This window comes from Mobula birostris, chromosome 8, assembly GCF_030028105.1.
Source record: "Mobula birostris isolate sMobBir1 chromosome 8, sMobBir1.hap1, whole genome shotgun sequence".
Classification (NCBI taxonomy): domain Eukaryota; kingdom Metazoa; phylum Chordata; class Chondrichthyes; order Myliobatiformes; family Myliobatidae; genus Mobula; species Mobula birostris.
In genome coordinates this window covers 75,650,614-75,663,765 of record NC_092377.1, presented here as the reverse complement: position 1 = coordinate 75,663,765, position 13,152 = coordinate 75,650,614, and the positions used below count along the sequence as shown (strand labels likewise).

The 13,152-nt window shown below is 37.8% G+C and overlaps 1 protein-coding gene across 1 annotated transcript in view; it reads right to left on the bottom strand.

Moving 5' to 3' along the window:
• Positions 1–13,152, bottom strand: part of esf1 (ESF1, nucleolar pre-rRNA processing protein, homolog (S. cerevisiae)) — a 66,854-nt gene that overhangs the window by 24,355 nt on the left and 29,347 nt on the right. The window contains exon 10 of the mRNA XM_072265468.1: positions 7,467–7,609. Coding sequence (XP_072121569.1) covers positions 7,467–7,609 — 143 coding nt within the window. The remainder of the gene's footprint in view (positions 1–7,466; positions 7,610–13,152) is intronic.

Sequence of the window (13,152 nt, the reverse complement as noted above, 5' to 3'; positions counted from 1 at the left end):
TCTGTCATTTAATGCATGGGAGAAAAACAAATCAACAGAATGATGTTCAAAAAAATTTAGATCAGCCATAAAATCAGTCATTTATATGTTGAAATTAATTCCAGAGGTTTCCCCTGCATACCCTTTATTTCTGAGTTTGAGGCTTGAGCTCAACTTTTCTGCTTTCACTAATAAGCTTAGCCTATATAAAGAAGTTCCACTGAACACTATTTTGTTAGAAAACACTAGTATGTGCACACTATATGAATAAACTGAGCTTCTGGAACCCTCTTATTTTCAGCTTCTGCTGGACAAATTGTGAAATGCCCAGTGAATGTTAAGTGCCAATTTTCTAATCAAAAGCTTTTGTTTATCCCATGTACAACTTTCTGATTAGAAAAGTGTGTGTGTAGGGAGTGGGACTTTGGGGGGCGTTGCAGGGTAAGACTGTTTCAGACCAGTTGAATCAGTTTTCTTATCATGTCTGATGCTGTACTAGCAGCACACACAAAATGCTAGAGAAACTCAACAAGTCAAGCAGCATCTATCGAAGAGAATAAGCAGTCAATGAATTGGTCCAAAACCTTCATTAGGCTCTGACATCAGGAGCCCTGGTAAGGGGTCTTGCCTGTTTATTCCCTTCTATAGATGCTGCCTGACCTGCTGAGTTCCTTCATCAGTTAGCGCAGGTTGCTTAAGATTTCCAGCATATGGAGAATCTCTTATGGTTACATACAGTATACCAGTCTGTTTGCACAGATGTCTCCAGGAAGAACTGCACTGAACATAGGGTATACCACTATCATGGCATTTACGTGTTCATGAAGCTATTATCTTGTGTCTCTCACCTCACGAGGCTTGAGGACAAAAATCTCGCCTGATACAAAAGTGCATCACTAATTTCTGTAACATTAGAGGCCCTGTATTTTAAACAACATATTAGATGCTCCTATCTTAATGGACGTAAAGTGTACTATTTTGAACATGACTAGGGAGGTTCCCCCTCAGTATTCCAATCTATGTTGTTCTTTCCTTATTCAGCATCATAAAAGGAAACACATTATACAATCTTAATATTACTATTTAAAGGAGGCTTCTGTGTGTTGATTACCTGTTTTATTTCCTATATGGCAATAGTCAGTGTAACTTCAAAAGTACATCACTCACTGTTAAATGCTTTAAGGTGTCCTGAGATCACTCAAGTCACCATAAAAATTTAGGTCTTTACTCCTACAGATCGATCAATTTTAACATAATGTTCTAAGATATCTGAAGCTGAAGAGGTAGAATTTTGGGCGATGTTTGGGTGGCATGTTAGGTATGTTTTCATTTATAAAGAATGTAGTGGGAATGTCAGAAACCAAAACAAAAATCTATGTTTTTCTGCTTGTAAAAATCTTGGATTGAAACGTTAAAGCAAAAAATAAGATTATTGCATTTCTCTGATGCGTTAGAATTTGTTAGTGAGGACCCAGGAAAATGACAATTGCCTTACTTCTTAGTATAGAATTGAATTGTGGACATGGAGACATACAGAAAGGTGCAAAACTTCCATTAATAAAAGGTAATTTCCATAAATTTCATCAGGAAAGCTCTGTCTGGTCACAGAATTACGTAGAAAAGTTCGTATTTTTCCCTATAATATCGAAATCCACATCAAAGAAAAGGATGAATAAAGTGCACAGAATAACTCCTAAGGAATGCTTAGAAAAAATACTGTACCAGAGAGAAAGAAAAATGCTAACATAATGAACATAATTATTTCAAATAAGAGTCTTCACAAAACCTCACTCAACAAATTATGCATTAAAATAACTAAATTCTTATTGTATCTGTTAAGAAGGCATATGGTGAGTTGGCATTCATCAACCGTGAGATTGAGTTCAAGAGCCATAAGGTAATGTTACAGCTATATAAGACTTGGAGTACTGTGTTCAGTTCTGGTCACCTCACTATAGGAAGGATGTCGATACTATAGAGAGAGTGCAGAGGAGATTTACAAAGATATTGCCTGGATTGGAGGGTGTACCTTATGAGAATAGGTTAAGTGTACTTGGCCTTTTCTCCTTGGAGTGACAGAGGATGAGGTGACCTAATAGAGGCATACAAGATGATGAGGGGCATTGATCGTGTGGAGTCAGAGGCTTTTTCCCCAAGGCTGAAATGGCTAACACAGGGGGGGCATAGCATTAAGGTGCTTAGAAATAGGTACCGAGGGGATGTCAAGGTTAAGTTTTTCCACACAGAGAGCGGTGGGTGCATGGAATGCACTGCCAGCAGCAGTGGTGGAAGCGGATATAATAGGATCTTTTAAGAGACTCCTGGATAGGTACATGGAGTTTAGAGAAATAGAGGGCTATGCACTAAGAAAATTCTCGGCAGTCTCTTGAGTAGGTTATATGGTTGGCACAACATTGTGGGCTGAAGGGCCTGTAATGTGCTGTAAATTTCTATGTTCTAAGTTCTATTTCAAATACCGAGATTTATGACTCATTTAGTCACAAAATGATAAAGCAAATAGTTACACTTCTTCCATATATTTGCATACATAAGAAGCTACTGTGAAAAATATTTTATGTTTCTAGAATTCATCCAACCACTGCAAACAGCCTTGGCTAAACCTTTAGGAACATTAATTTTAAATGGGGAAACCATGCAAATAAGTAATAAAATGGAATAGAGTTATCTGGGCTCAATAGGAACTTGGCGTAAGATCAGTGAAAAATGATCAAGACGCTTATGACCTTAATAAAACACAGGCTGTTGAGAAAATGAGTCAACATTCTTGAAACTCATTATTGACAGTTCACTGGCTATACCAAGCATACACTTTACAAAGACCATTAACCAATTAATGCTGGGAGAGCAGGACTATAAGCATTGCTATTCGAGAAGACTTTCTGACTGTTGATTCTGCTTTCATGAACAGTCAAGTGAACTGATACAAAGGAGGTGATGCAAAGTTGTACCACTTTCACAGCTGGACAGGAGAAAATGACAGTCAGATATTACAATGAAAATGAAGATCATCATGTTGATCATAGGTCAAAAAAAAGGGCAGGTGAATCATGCAATAAAATGGATTAGCAGGTGAGTATATTGACAGTGCTGCTTGAGATGCAGAAGGCTTGGGGAAAAACAGGAAAAGAAACGATTTGCAGAATTCTGACCAGGAAATGTGGTATAAATCAATTCTAACTGTGCAGATAACAAAATGGAATACTTTATGATTCATCTCACTTCTCTCTGAAGTATTCAGACTTGGCTTTGAAATTAATAGCTACCTTAATGGACCAGATGGTACACAACCCAGGGTTGTGAAACAGGTGGCTGAAGAGATTGTGGAAACATTAGTACTGATCTTTCAAGAATCATTAGATTCTGTAACAGTTCTAGAAGACTGGAAAATTGCAAATATCACTCCACCTTTCAAGAAGGGAGAGAGGCAAAAGAAACTATGGGCCAGTTAGTCTGACCTCAGTGGCTGGGAAGATGTTGGAGGCGATTATTAAGGATGACGTCTCAGGGTACTTGGAGGCACATGTTAAAATAGGCCATAGTCAGCATGATTTCCTCAAGGGAGAATCTTGCCAGACAAATCTGTTGGAATCTTTGAAAAAATAACAAGTAGGACAGACAAAGGAGAATCGGTTGATGCTGTGTATTTGTATTTTCAGAAGGCCTTTGACAAGTGCCACACATGAGGCTGCTTAACAACCTATGAGACATGGTAAAGCAGTGGCTGATTGGCAGGAGGCAAAGGGTGGGAATAACAGAAGCCTTTTTTGGCTGGCTGCCAGTGACAAGTGGTGTTCGATAGGGGTCTGTGTTGGGACTGATGCTTTTTACATTATATGTCAATGATTTGGATGACAGAATTGGTGGCTTTGTTGCAAAGTTTGCAGACGATATGAAGAAAGGTAGGGGGCAGATAGTTTGCAGGAAGTAGAGAGGCTATAGGAAGGACTTGGACAGATTAGGAGAATGGGTAAAGAAGTGGCAGATGGAATATAGTGTCAGGAAATGTATGGTCATGCACTTTGGGAGAAGAAGTGAAAGAGCTGACTATTTTCCAAATGAAGAGAAAATATAAAAAAACCCAAAGGTGCAAAGGGAGTCCTTGTGCAGGATTCCCTAAAGGTTAATTTGCAGGCTGAGTCTAAGGTGAGGAGAGCAAATGTGACGTTAGAATTGAGAATTTATAAAGCACAGGTGATGCCTCACTTGGAGTACTGTGAGCAGTTTTCAGTCCATTATCTTAGAAAGGATGTGCTGAAACTGGAGAGGGATCAAAGTAGGTTCACAAAAATGATTCCAGGATTGATTGGCTTGTCATATGAAGAGTGTTTGATGGCTCTGGGCCTGTATTCACTAGAATTCAAAAGAGTGAAGGGTGACCTTATTGAAACCTATCAAATGGTGAAAGGCCTTGATAGAGTGGATGTTTCCTATGATGGGAGCACCTAAGACCAGAAGACACAGCCTCAGAATAGAGGGGTGTCCTTTTAGAATGGAGATGAGGAGGAATTTCTTTACAAGGTGATGAATCTGTGGAATTCTTTGCCACAGACAGCTGTGGAGGTCAAGTCTTCATGTATATTTAAGGCAGATTCTTGATTGGTCAGGGCAAGAAGGGATATGGGGAGAAGGCAGGTGATTGGGGCAGAGGGGAAAATTGGATCAGCCATGATGAAATGGCACAGCAGACTTGATGGGCCAAATGATCTAATTCTGCTCCTCTATCTTGCGTCTTATGTTCTTAAAAAGGCAATTCCCTTCTTTTTTCTGATTTAAATTTTGAAGACCTGCCCCTCACTATCCAGCAAAACCAGTTTTGCTTGGAATGTGACCTCAATAAACATCATAGCCACATCACGCATAATTATAATTTTCATTTGTTTGGCATCTTTAACACTGAAAAATATTCATATTCAACATTTTAGACTTCAACAGAGAATTATGTCATAGGACTCGAGTGTTGTTTCACTTGTAAGAAAAAAGGAGAAACAAAATCTGCCATAGATATGATTAAGTTCAAAGAATTAATGACAAAGGTGTAACACAGGTTCTTATCACAGATCAAGGCACATGAGAGGCAATGTTGTAAAACACAGTGAAAAAAAGCAGACAGTTGAATTCAGGGATAGTTTCTCACAATAGACAAGTCAGGAAATTGCTTCCCCTTAGTAATCAATGTTATTATTTATCATACACAAATAATTTGGGACCAGAAATTATCGGAAGTACTTCGAAAAGCTGCAGAAAATCTCAAATTATTTAAGTGTAGCCCATGTGGAGGTCATAACCAAAATAAACGAAACCTTTAAGAGGTTTGTAGAATAACTGGATAAATGACTTCCGGATTCAAGGAAAGCTGGTGTGAAAATAGTCTACTGTAGTACGAATTATTAAAGACACCACTTATTCCTCTACAAATAAGAAGGATAGAGGTCGAAAGTGATCTGGGAGACCTATGCTCATTAAGTCATTAGAAGTAGTAACAGGAGTTAACATAGCCATAAAGTATGCAAGCACAGTATTGGGGCTCATTTCTGATAATTCATAAAAATATGAAGCAGTTGTTTAATGCTGAAAGTTAGATCACAAAAGTAGCAAGCATAATTTTGGTCTTCATAGCTCAAAAAGACATGGATGGAAGAACAAATAAACTTATAAGGGCTTAAAAAGAGGACCCAACATGAGAAAGTTTTCAAATGTCTAGACTTTTTGGAACAAGAAACAAGGAGATATAATTATAAAGGGGTCAACATGCAGAAAAATTGTTACCACTTGAGGAATGAATCTGCTCTACAACAGAATAATACATGTTGACCAATAACAGATTCAGAAAGCTTCTTTACATCAAATGAGAAACAGCTAACATGAAATAATCCAAGATAACAGATCTACAATATTTTCAAAAACAAGGGAAAAGAGGAAAAAGGTACATGGGGCTGATCAAGAAAAAAAAACAAGTAAAAAGGGGTTGTGTAAAATATTCTATTTTGCAAATTTTAAGAGAAGTAGTCTCATTAATTTTTGTGCAATTTAAAGATAATGGAGTAGAAACTGTGTATATAATTTCTGACTAGTTATATAATTTGTGCAAGAGATGGGAATATAGACATAGTTAAAGAGACATATTCTGGCAAACTACATAATATGATGCACAGGGTCACCTTTGTTGTCACTGGAGGCATATTCTAAGGGAAAACAATAATTGTACGAAAATGACCATTCTCTACTTTCAAAGGAATGCAACTGTTTAATAGTAATCTCCAAAGAGGCTAATCGATTCTTCTTGGTCACCTATATGGCAACTGTTTTATTAAAATTATCCAAAGCATCTGGATCACATATGATGCTTACTGTGTGCCTTGATCTTTAAAAACCCAATTCCCACTGCACTCTTCATAAGACGCCTGTTTCAAACGCACATCTGTAACATTTAAAAAATCCAATCCGGTACAATGGATAAGATTTGCCAAAATTGCCAGGCTGTCTTCTTAGAACTGTGCAAATTGAAACCTTTGAAATTAGGTTGGCAATGACATCTCCTCCCTTTGCAATACTATCTTCAAACGTTTTAAGTATTAATTTAACAGACTGCCAGCCAGCTCTTTACTTTTAACATCCATGAAATGTAAACCACCGGTGCAATTCAGCTTAAATCTCAGGGATTACTCACTTTACAACTTCAATAGGAATTTGATATGCTGGTTTCCTCTTCCAATATTTTAGCTGTAGTTTATAGTGTGACTCCCATCAAACCAGACTATTCTTACAACTTCTGAATTAATATTTTTACAAAAGGTTGTTTTCATCTTAGCCAGGTGGATCATTTGTCTACCTTCAAATATGCTTCCCATCACCATCATAAATTTCTACCACAACTTTGTTTTTTCTTTATTTCTATGCTTTGTCTAGCCTTTCACAAAGGATAATTAATGAATTAATTTAGATAATTTGACCATTTAGATGGTTTCAAATTTGTTTCTTAACCCTTTCAGTGCTATCGCTGTTGCACAATTTTGAAAGAAATTATAAAATACATCCTCCAATTAAAAGGAAAATTCTATCAACAATAATTAGAAGCACACAAGTAGCTAACACTAATCTATTGTTTACTATTCAAAGAAATCCAAATAGTTAACTTACGCTCACACATTTTTCAGGCAGAGTTATTTTTCAACTTTCTGGGTGGATCACGAAGATACTTATTTTACATTATTCACAGAGGACTAACTGATGTTTATCTTGGCAGCAAGATGAGTTAGAAATATATAGAATGCCATTTAAAATATATCTGAAGCCTTCTTTGTCATTCAAGTTATGAAATGTGATCATGCGAGTACAGAATGCAGTTTTCTTGTGAACAAAACTCTTCTGGGACTATCAATTTGCTACTTACCAGAAATTTATTATGCTTTTATACATTATAGTAAAATGTGGAAATAGGATTTCAAAAGTTATAAATAATTAATTACCTCCTGATCTTCCACTTTGTTCTTTTTCTTTCTCTTCTCGCGTTTCTTGTCCTTTCTTTTCTCCAAGTATTGCTCCCAAGGTGTTAATTTGTTTTGATTCTCCAACTTCTTCTTTACCATTGCTTCCGTTGTTTCTTTCAGACCTGAAATAAGATGGAATTATTCCTTATATTCAAGACATATAATGTACTTCAGTGGTTGAGGAGACTTCAATCTAAGTGTATCTTAAATCACCTTAGAATATTTTGGATTAGTTAATCATAATATAGATCAGGGTGCAATAAAATGCCTGGCTCACACCACCAGTAATCATAGGAGGATTTTTTAAGATGAGCTGCATGCTGTTACTCTCTGGTGCCATTTCATACAAGTAGGAAGTCTAATCAGTTGTGAATAAGATAACCTACTTGCCAATCAAATAATAATTCTTTCCTGGCATAGTTTGATAGCATCTTAGCCTAATCAGAAGTTTGTGGGTTTAAGCCAATCAACTGAGTGCATTCGTGGTTTTTCTGCTCTCTGGTGTGGATGCTATAGATCACATGACACTACTTGGAAGAAAAGATGGGATCAGATGCCTAGCTGTCTGATACTTTTGATCATCAAGTAGCTCCAATAAAATCATGGACAACATTTACTATTGTAAAACCATGAATACATTTAAACTACTTTGCTGCAACCTATGGACTTGAGAACACAATGTACAAGCTTGTTTTTCTCCTCTTTCTAAATTAACTGCCAGCTGCCAAAAGGATTTGTGTACCTTCTCAGACTGGCTTTTGAATCTAATCCCATTATTTGGGAAGATGAAATCACTTGCTAATGACAAGCTCCCTCAACTATGATGCCATGGTAATAATTGAAACTTTGGCACAAAGATCCATAAACTGGGCGCAGGTCAGCTGAGAATAACCATTGTTGTGTGCTACACTAAAAGGAGCTAATTTTTTAAAAAATCATCCATGCCACCAAATGGGATACGTCTATGACTAAAACAAAAGAAATAGTGAGCCCTTAAACCTCCTTTGCACAGCAGACTTCATTTTTCCTACAGATCACTAGAGAATAACATAACCATTCTTTTTCACAGATCTGATCTATAGGCTTTCAATATTTCCCATTTTCTCCCCTATTTCTCCAGGGTCCCTTGTACAAGCTTGGTTATTCACAATCATTGTTTCTTTAAAAGTATTCTTTCTATTGTCCAAGTTAAAGATTATGGGGATCCATAGCTTTGTGTTACTGCTGTTCTTTCTGTTATAAGTTAAAATACTGCTTTAAAGAATTGAGCACTAAATTTGGCCAACAGTTGGGGAGAACATAAAGGAACTGTACAGTGTGTAATGTTGTCTTTCATATAGGCATTAAACAAAGACCCGAATTGTTGCTGTAGATACAAACAATTCCATAGTTCTACTGAAGAATAAGAAACCTTTCTTAGATAGCATTAACCCTTCAGTAGAATACGTAGGTTATCTAGTTTTCTAGCATGCTGCTCTTTGCAGGAACTTACTGAGAACAAATTGGCTATTGCCTTTCTTTATGCTACAACACAAAGATAATACTGAATCTGCAGTAAATCATTTTATAATATCTTGGAAGTTGGAAGTTTTGTTCATAAAATCTTGCTGTGAACTCAGTCATCTTCTCATCCATTAAACAGTATTTATTTACTATTATTTCATCTCTAAAGTGAACTGATTACATAGTGATAAATCTATTATACACATTTGGAAGCTCCTGATCATTTTCAATACTTAATATGAATAAATTTTGCCAATTCTTGCACATAGGAAATGGTTGTTTAGCGACTGTGTTACTGCATTAGTAACCTATTAAACTTGGCTAAAAATGATCTGGATTCATGAGTTCAAATCCCATCACAGCAACTGGGGAACTTAAATTCAGTTCCTTACACAAATCTGGATTACAAAACCATAAAACTCATCATGGCTACACAACTATCAGATATACATATGGTTTATTAAGTTCCCTTATGGAAGAACATCAGACAGTTGTACTTAACTTCAGAGACACAGCAATGCAGTTTATACTGATCTCTGAAATGGCCAAGGATACCACTCAGCTGTACCAAATACAATGACAAAGTATATTAAAGTACAACAGTTAAGGAATGAAGCTGAACTTCTTGCAATGGATCATAAAAGCTCACATTGGTAATGATGTCCATCTTCCTTGGGAAAAAAAAAAGGCATTTTAATTACGCTTCTAACAGCGAGATTCCAAGGTAATTTACTACTCAAGAATAGCTGATAAATATTAAAGATGTGAAATGATAGCACTAAGTTCTTTTACATCTTCCAATCATTTTTCCAATGCATGGAGCAACCAAAACAAGATTCCTTAAAACTCCTGGTAAATTACTTCGAGATTCTCTTGATTTTTTTTGAGATGCTCAAAATTCTTTCAGCTTTCAACACGGGGACATACCTTTCAACTTACTATTTTGAGATAGTATAGAACTTCATCACCTAACATAATAAAGTTATGGCGAGTCAAGAAATTTTATCCTCTGTAAATATATTCATCTTATTTAGCACTATCATGAAACAAACTAAAAGTAAGCCTTGTAGCTAATTCAGTAGCTGTCAAAACTCGTGACATTTCAGATGAAGCATCTGCCACAATTCATTTATTCAAAAACATTAGAAGTTATAGATGGAGTCTGAAGACGTATTATGGTAGAGGCTTCAGATGCAATTTACTGGCAGAGAGAAGTTAAGATTGGGTCTTAACCTGGTTGGGTGCTGAGGGACTGCAACCCAGCAAACTGAGTTCTAACATCTTGAACATCTCTCTGGAGCAGTCCACTGTCTCCTCAAGCTTCAAGGCAGCCACCATCATCCCTATGCCCAAGAGGGCAAAAGTAACCCGTCTCAATGACTACTGTCCAGTGGCATTGATCTCAACAATAATGAAGTGCTTTGAGCATCTGGTTATGGATGGCATTAAATCACATCTTGCTGCTACACTGGATCCTCTCCAGTTCACTTATCACTCAAATTGGTGTACTGAGTCTCTGCACTTCACTCCATCCTGCCCACCTGGAAAGTGATGCCTCACGCCAGGATGCTGTTTATTGATTTCAGCTCAGCATTTAATATGATCATCCCTCAGAAGCTGGTGAGTAAACTGTCCATGTTGCGCCTGAACACCTCTCTCTATAAGTGGATCCTGGTCTTCTTGACAGAAAAGCCAATCAATCCATGTTGGCAAAAACATATTCAGCACCATCATGCTCAGTCCACTGCTGATGCACGACTGCACTGCTAGATCCAGTTCAAACAATCAATCCGTGTTGGCGAAATATATTCAGCACCATCATGCTCAGTCCACTGCTGATGCACGACTGCACTACTAGATCCAGTTCAAACAGTTTTGTTCTTCTGTCAATGTTTCAGGAACTATCAGATGAAGCAGAAAAGTTCTTCAAAATTCTATATGCTTTTCTCAAGCACTGAAGGGCAAACACTCGCCTAGTATGTCAAATTTCACAAAATTGCTCCCAGTGGAAAAAAAAACTAACAATAGCTGTAAATCATTATGATCACCAACAAGAGAACAATAGACTATTCTTGTAATGCAGGACCTTACCATTGTTGTCATTTTACTGGCTTGATTTTTTTCAAGTTTAGAAAGCCGCACAAGCTTTTTTTTATTTCCTTTGATATTTACCATGTGTATCAATTTAAAGATCATAAGACACATTGGATTGAATACAAAATACAAAAGAGAAGCCCACAACAAATAAATTCCTTTAGGTCTTTTATCAAAAGCTTGATCTTTTATCAGCCATCATCATTAATGGCAGAATGGTTTACTTTAGAATTTCCTGTATCTTGGCAATTAAGAATATATTCTAATCTGGTACTATCTATTAAATGGAAATTTGCTTTAGCACAACAGATTTAAATAACTTAAAAAGAAACATGCAGTATATATAGCTAGGATGCCTAAGACCTTTGCATAGTACTGTAGTAATTTTATATATTGCACTGCACTGCTGTTGCAAAAAGGTGAACAGATTTCATGATGTATTGGGACTGATTCTTTTTACAGTATATGTTAGATAGGTGGAGGGGCAGGTAGTTTTGAGGAAGTACAGAGGCTACAGAAGCACTTGGACAGATTAGGAGAATGGGAAAAGAAGCGGCAGATGGAATAGTGTCAGGAAGTGTATGGTCACGCACTTTGGTAGAAGAAATGAAAGGGTTGACTATTTTCTAAATGGAGTGAAAATAGAAAGAAAAAAACTGAGGGTGCAAAGGGACTTGGGATTCCTTGTGCAGGGTTTCCAAAAGGTTAATTTGTGGGTTGAGTCAGTGGTGAAAAAGCAAATGCAATGACAGCATTCATTTCAAGAGGACTCAAATATAAAAGCAAGGATGTTAAGTTCAGACTTTATAAAGCACTGTTGAGGCTTCACTTGGGAGTATTGTGAGCAATTTTGGGCCCCTTATGTTAGAAGAGATGTGCTGAAACTGGAGAGGGTTCAAAGGAGATGTCTAAAAATGATTCCAGGATTGAACGGCTTGTCATATGAGGAGTGTTTGGTGGCTTTGGGCCAGTATTTATTAGAATTCAGAAGAATGAGTGACCTCATTGAAACCTACTGAATGGTGAAAGGCCTTGATAGTGAGGATGGGAGAACATATATGGGAGACCAGAGAACACAGCCTCAGAATAGAGGGGCACCCTTTTAGAACAGAGATGAGAAATTTCTTTAGCCAGAGAGTGGTGAATCTGTAGAATTCATTGCCACAGGCAGCTGTGGAGGTCGTCTTTACGTACATTTAAAGCAGAAGTTGATAGATTCTTGATTGAGGCCGAAAGGAAAAATGGATCAGCCATGATGAAATGGCGGAGCAGACTCAACTGGCCAACTAGCCTAATTCTTCTCCTGTATCTTATCGTCTTATGTGTGAGTGATGTTGAACCTGATTCCGATATAGGTCTACATACACAAAATTCAGGAGGAACGCAGTAGTCCAGGCAGCATCAATGGAAAAAAGCATCGTCAACGTTTAGGGCCAAAACCCTTCAGCAGGAGGAAAAAAAGCCGAGAGGGGAAGGGAGCGAGAAACACCAGGCCATAGGTGAAAGCTGGGGTGGGGGGGGGGGGTGAAGTAAAGAGCTAGGAAGTTGATTGGTGAAAAAGACAGAAGGCCATGGAAGAAAGAAAAAAAGTGGGGTGGGGGTGGAGAAGCACCAGAGGGAGGTGATGGGTGGACAAGGAGATAACATGAGAAAGGGAAAAAGGGATGGGTAATGGTGAGGGGGGGGGGTGAAGACATTACTGGAAGTCTGACATGGGTCTCTATGGGACTGAGAGTGGGTAGAGAAATCATGGGTGGGAAAAGGGAAAGAGAGAGGGGAGGGAGCGGGAAGTACCAGAGAGGCACCTTGTAATGATCAATAATTCAATTGTTTGGAACCAAATGACCTTGCCTCGTGTCAGGGTTGGGTGTGTCTGCACTCACATTCCCAACCCCCCCCCCCCCCGCCACTCCCCATCCCTGGCACTTCTCTGCCACGTGTCCCACATCACTCGGGTGGTGCAGCACCCTTCCACTCCCAACATCTTTTGCTCCTATCACATTTACAAATTCGCTCTCCACACCATGTTGACAAATACAGTACTGTGTAAGAAGTCTTAGGCATCCTA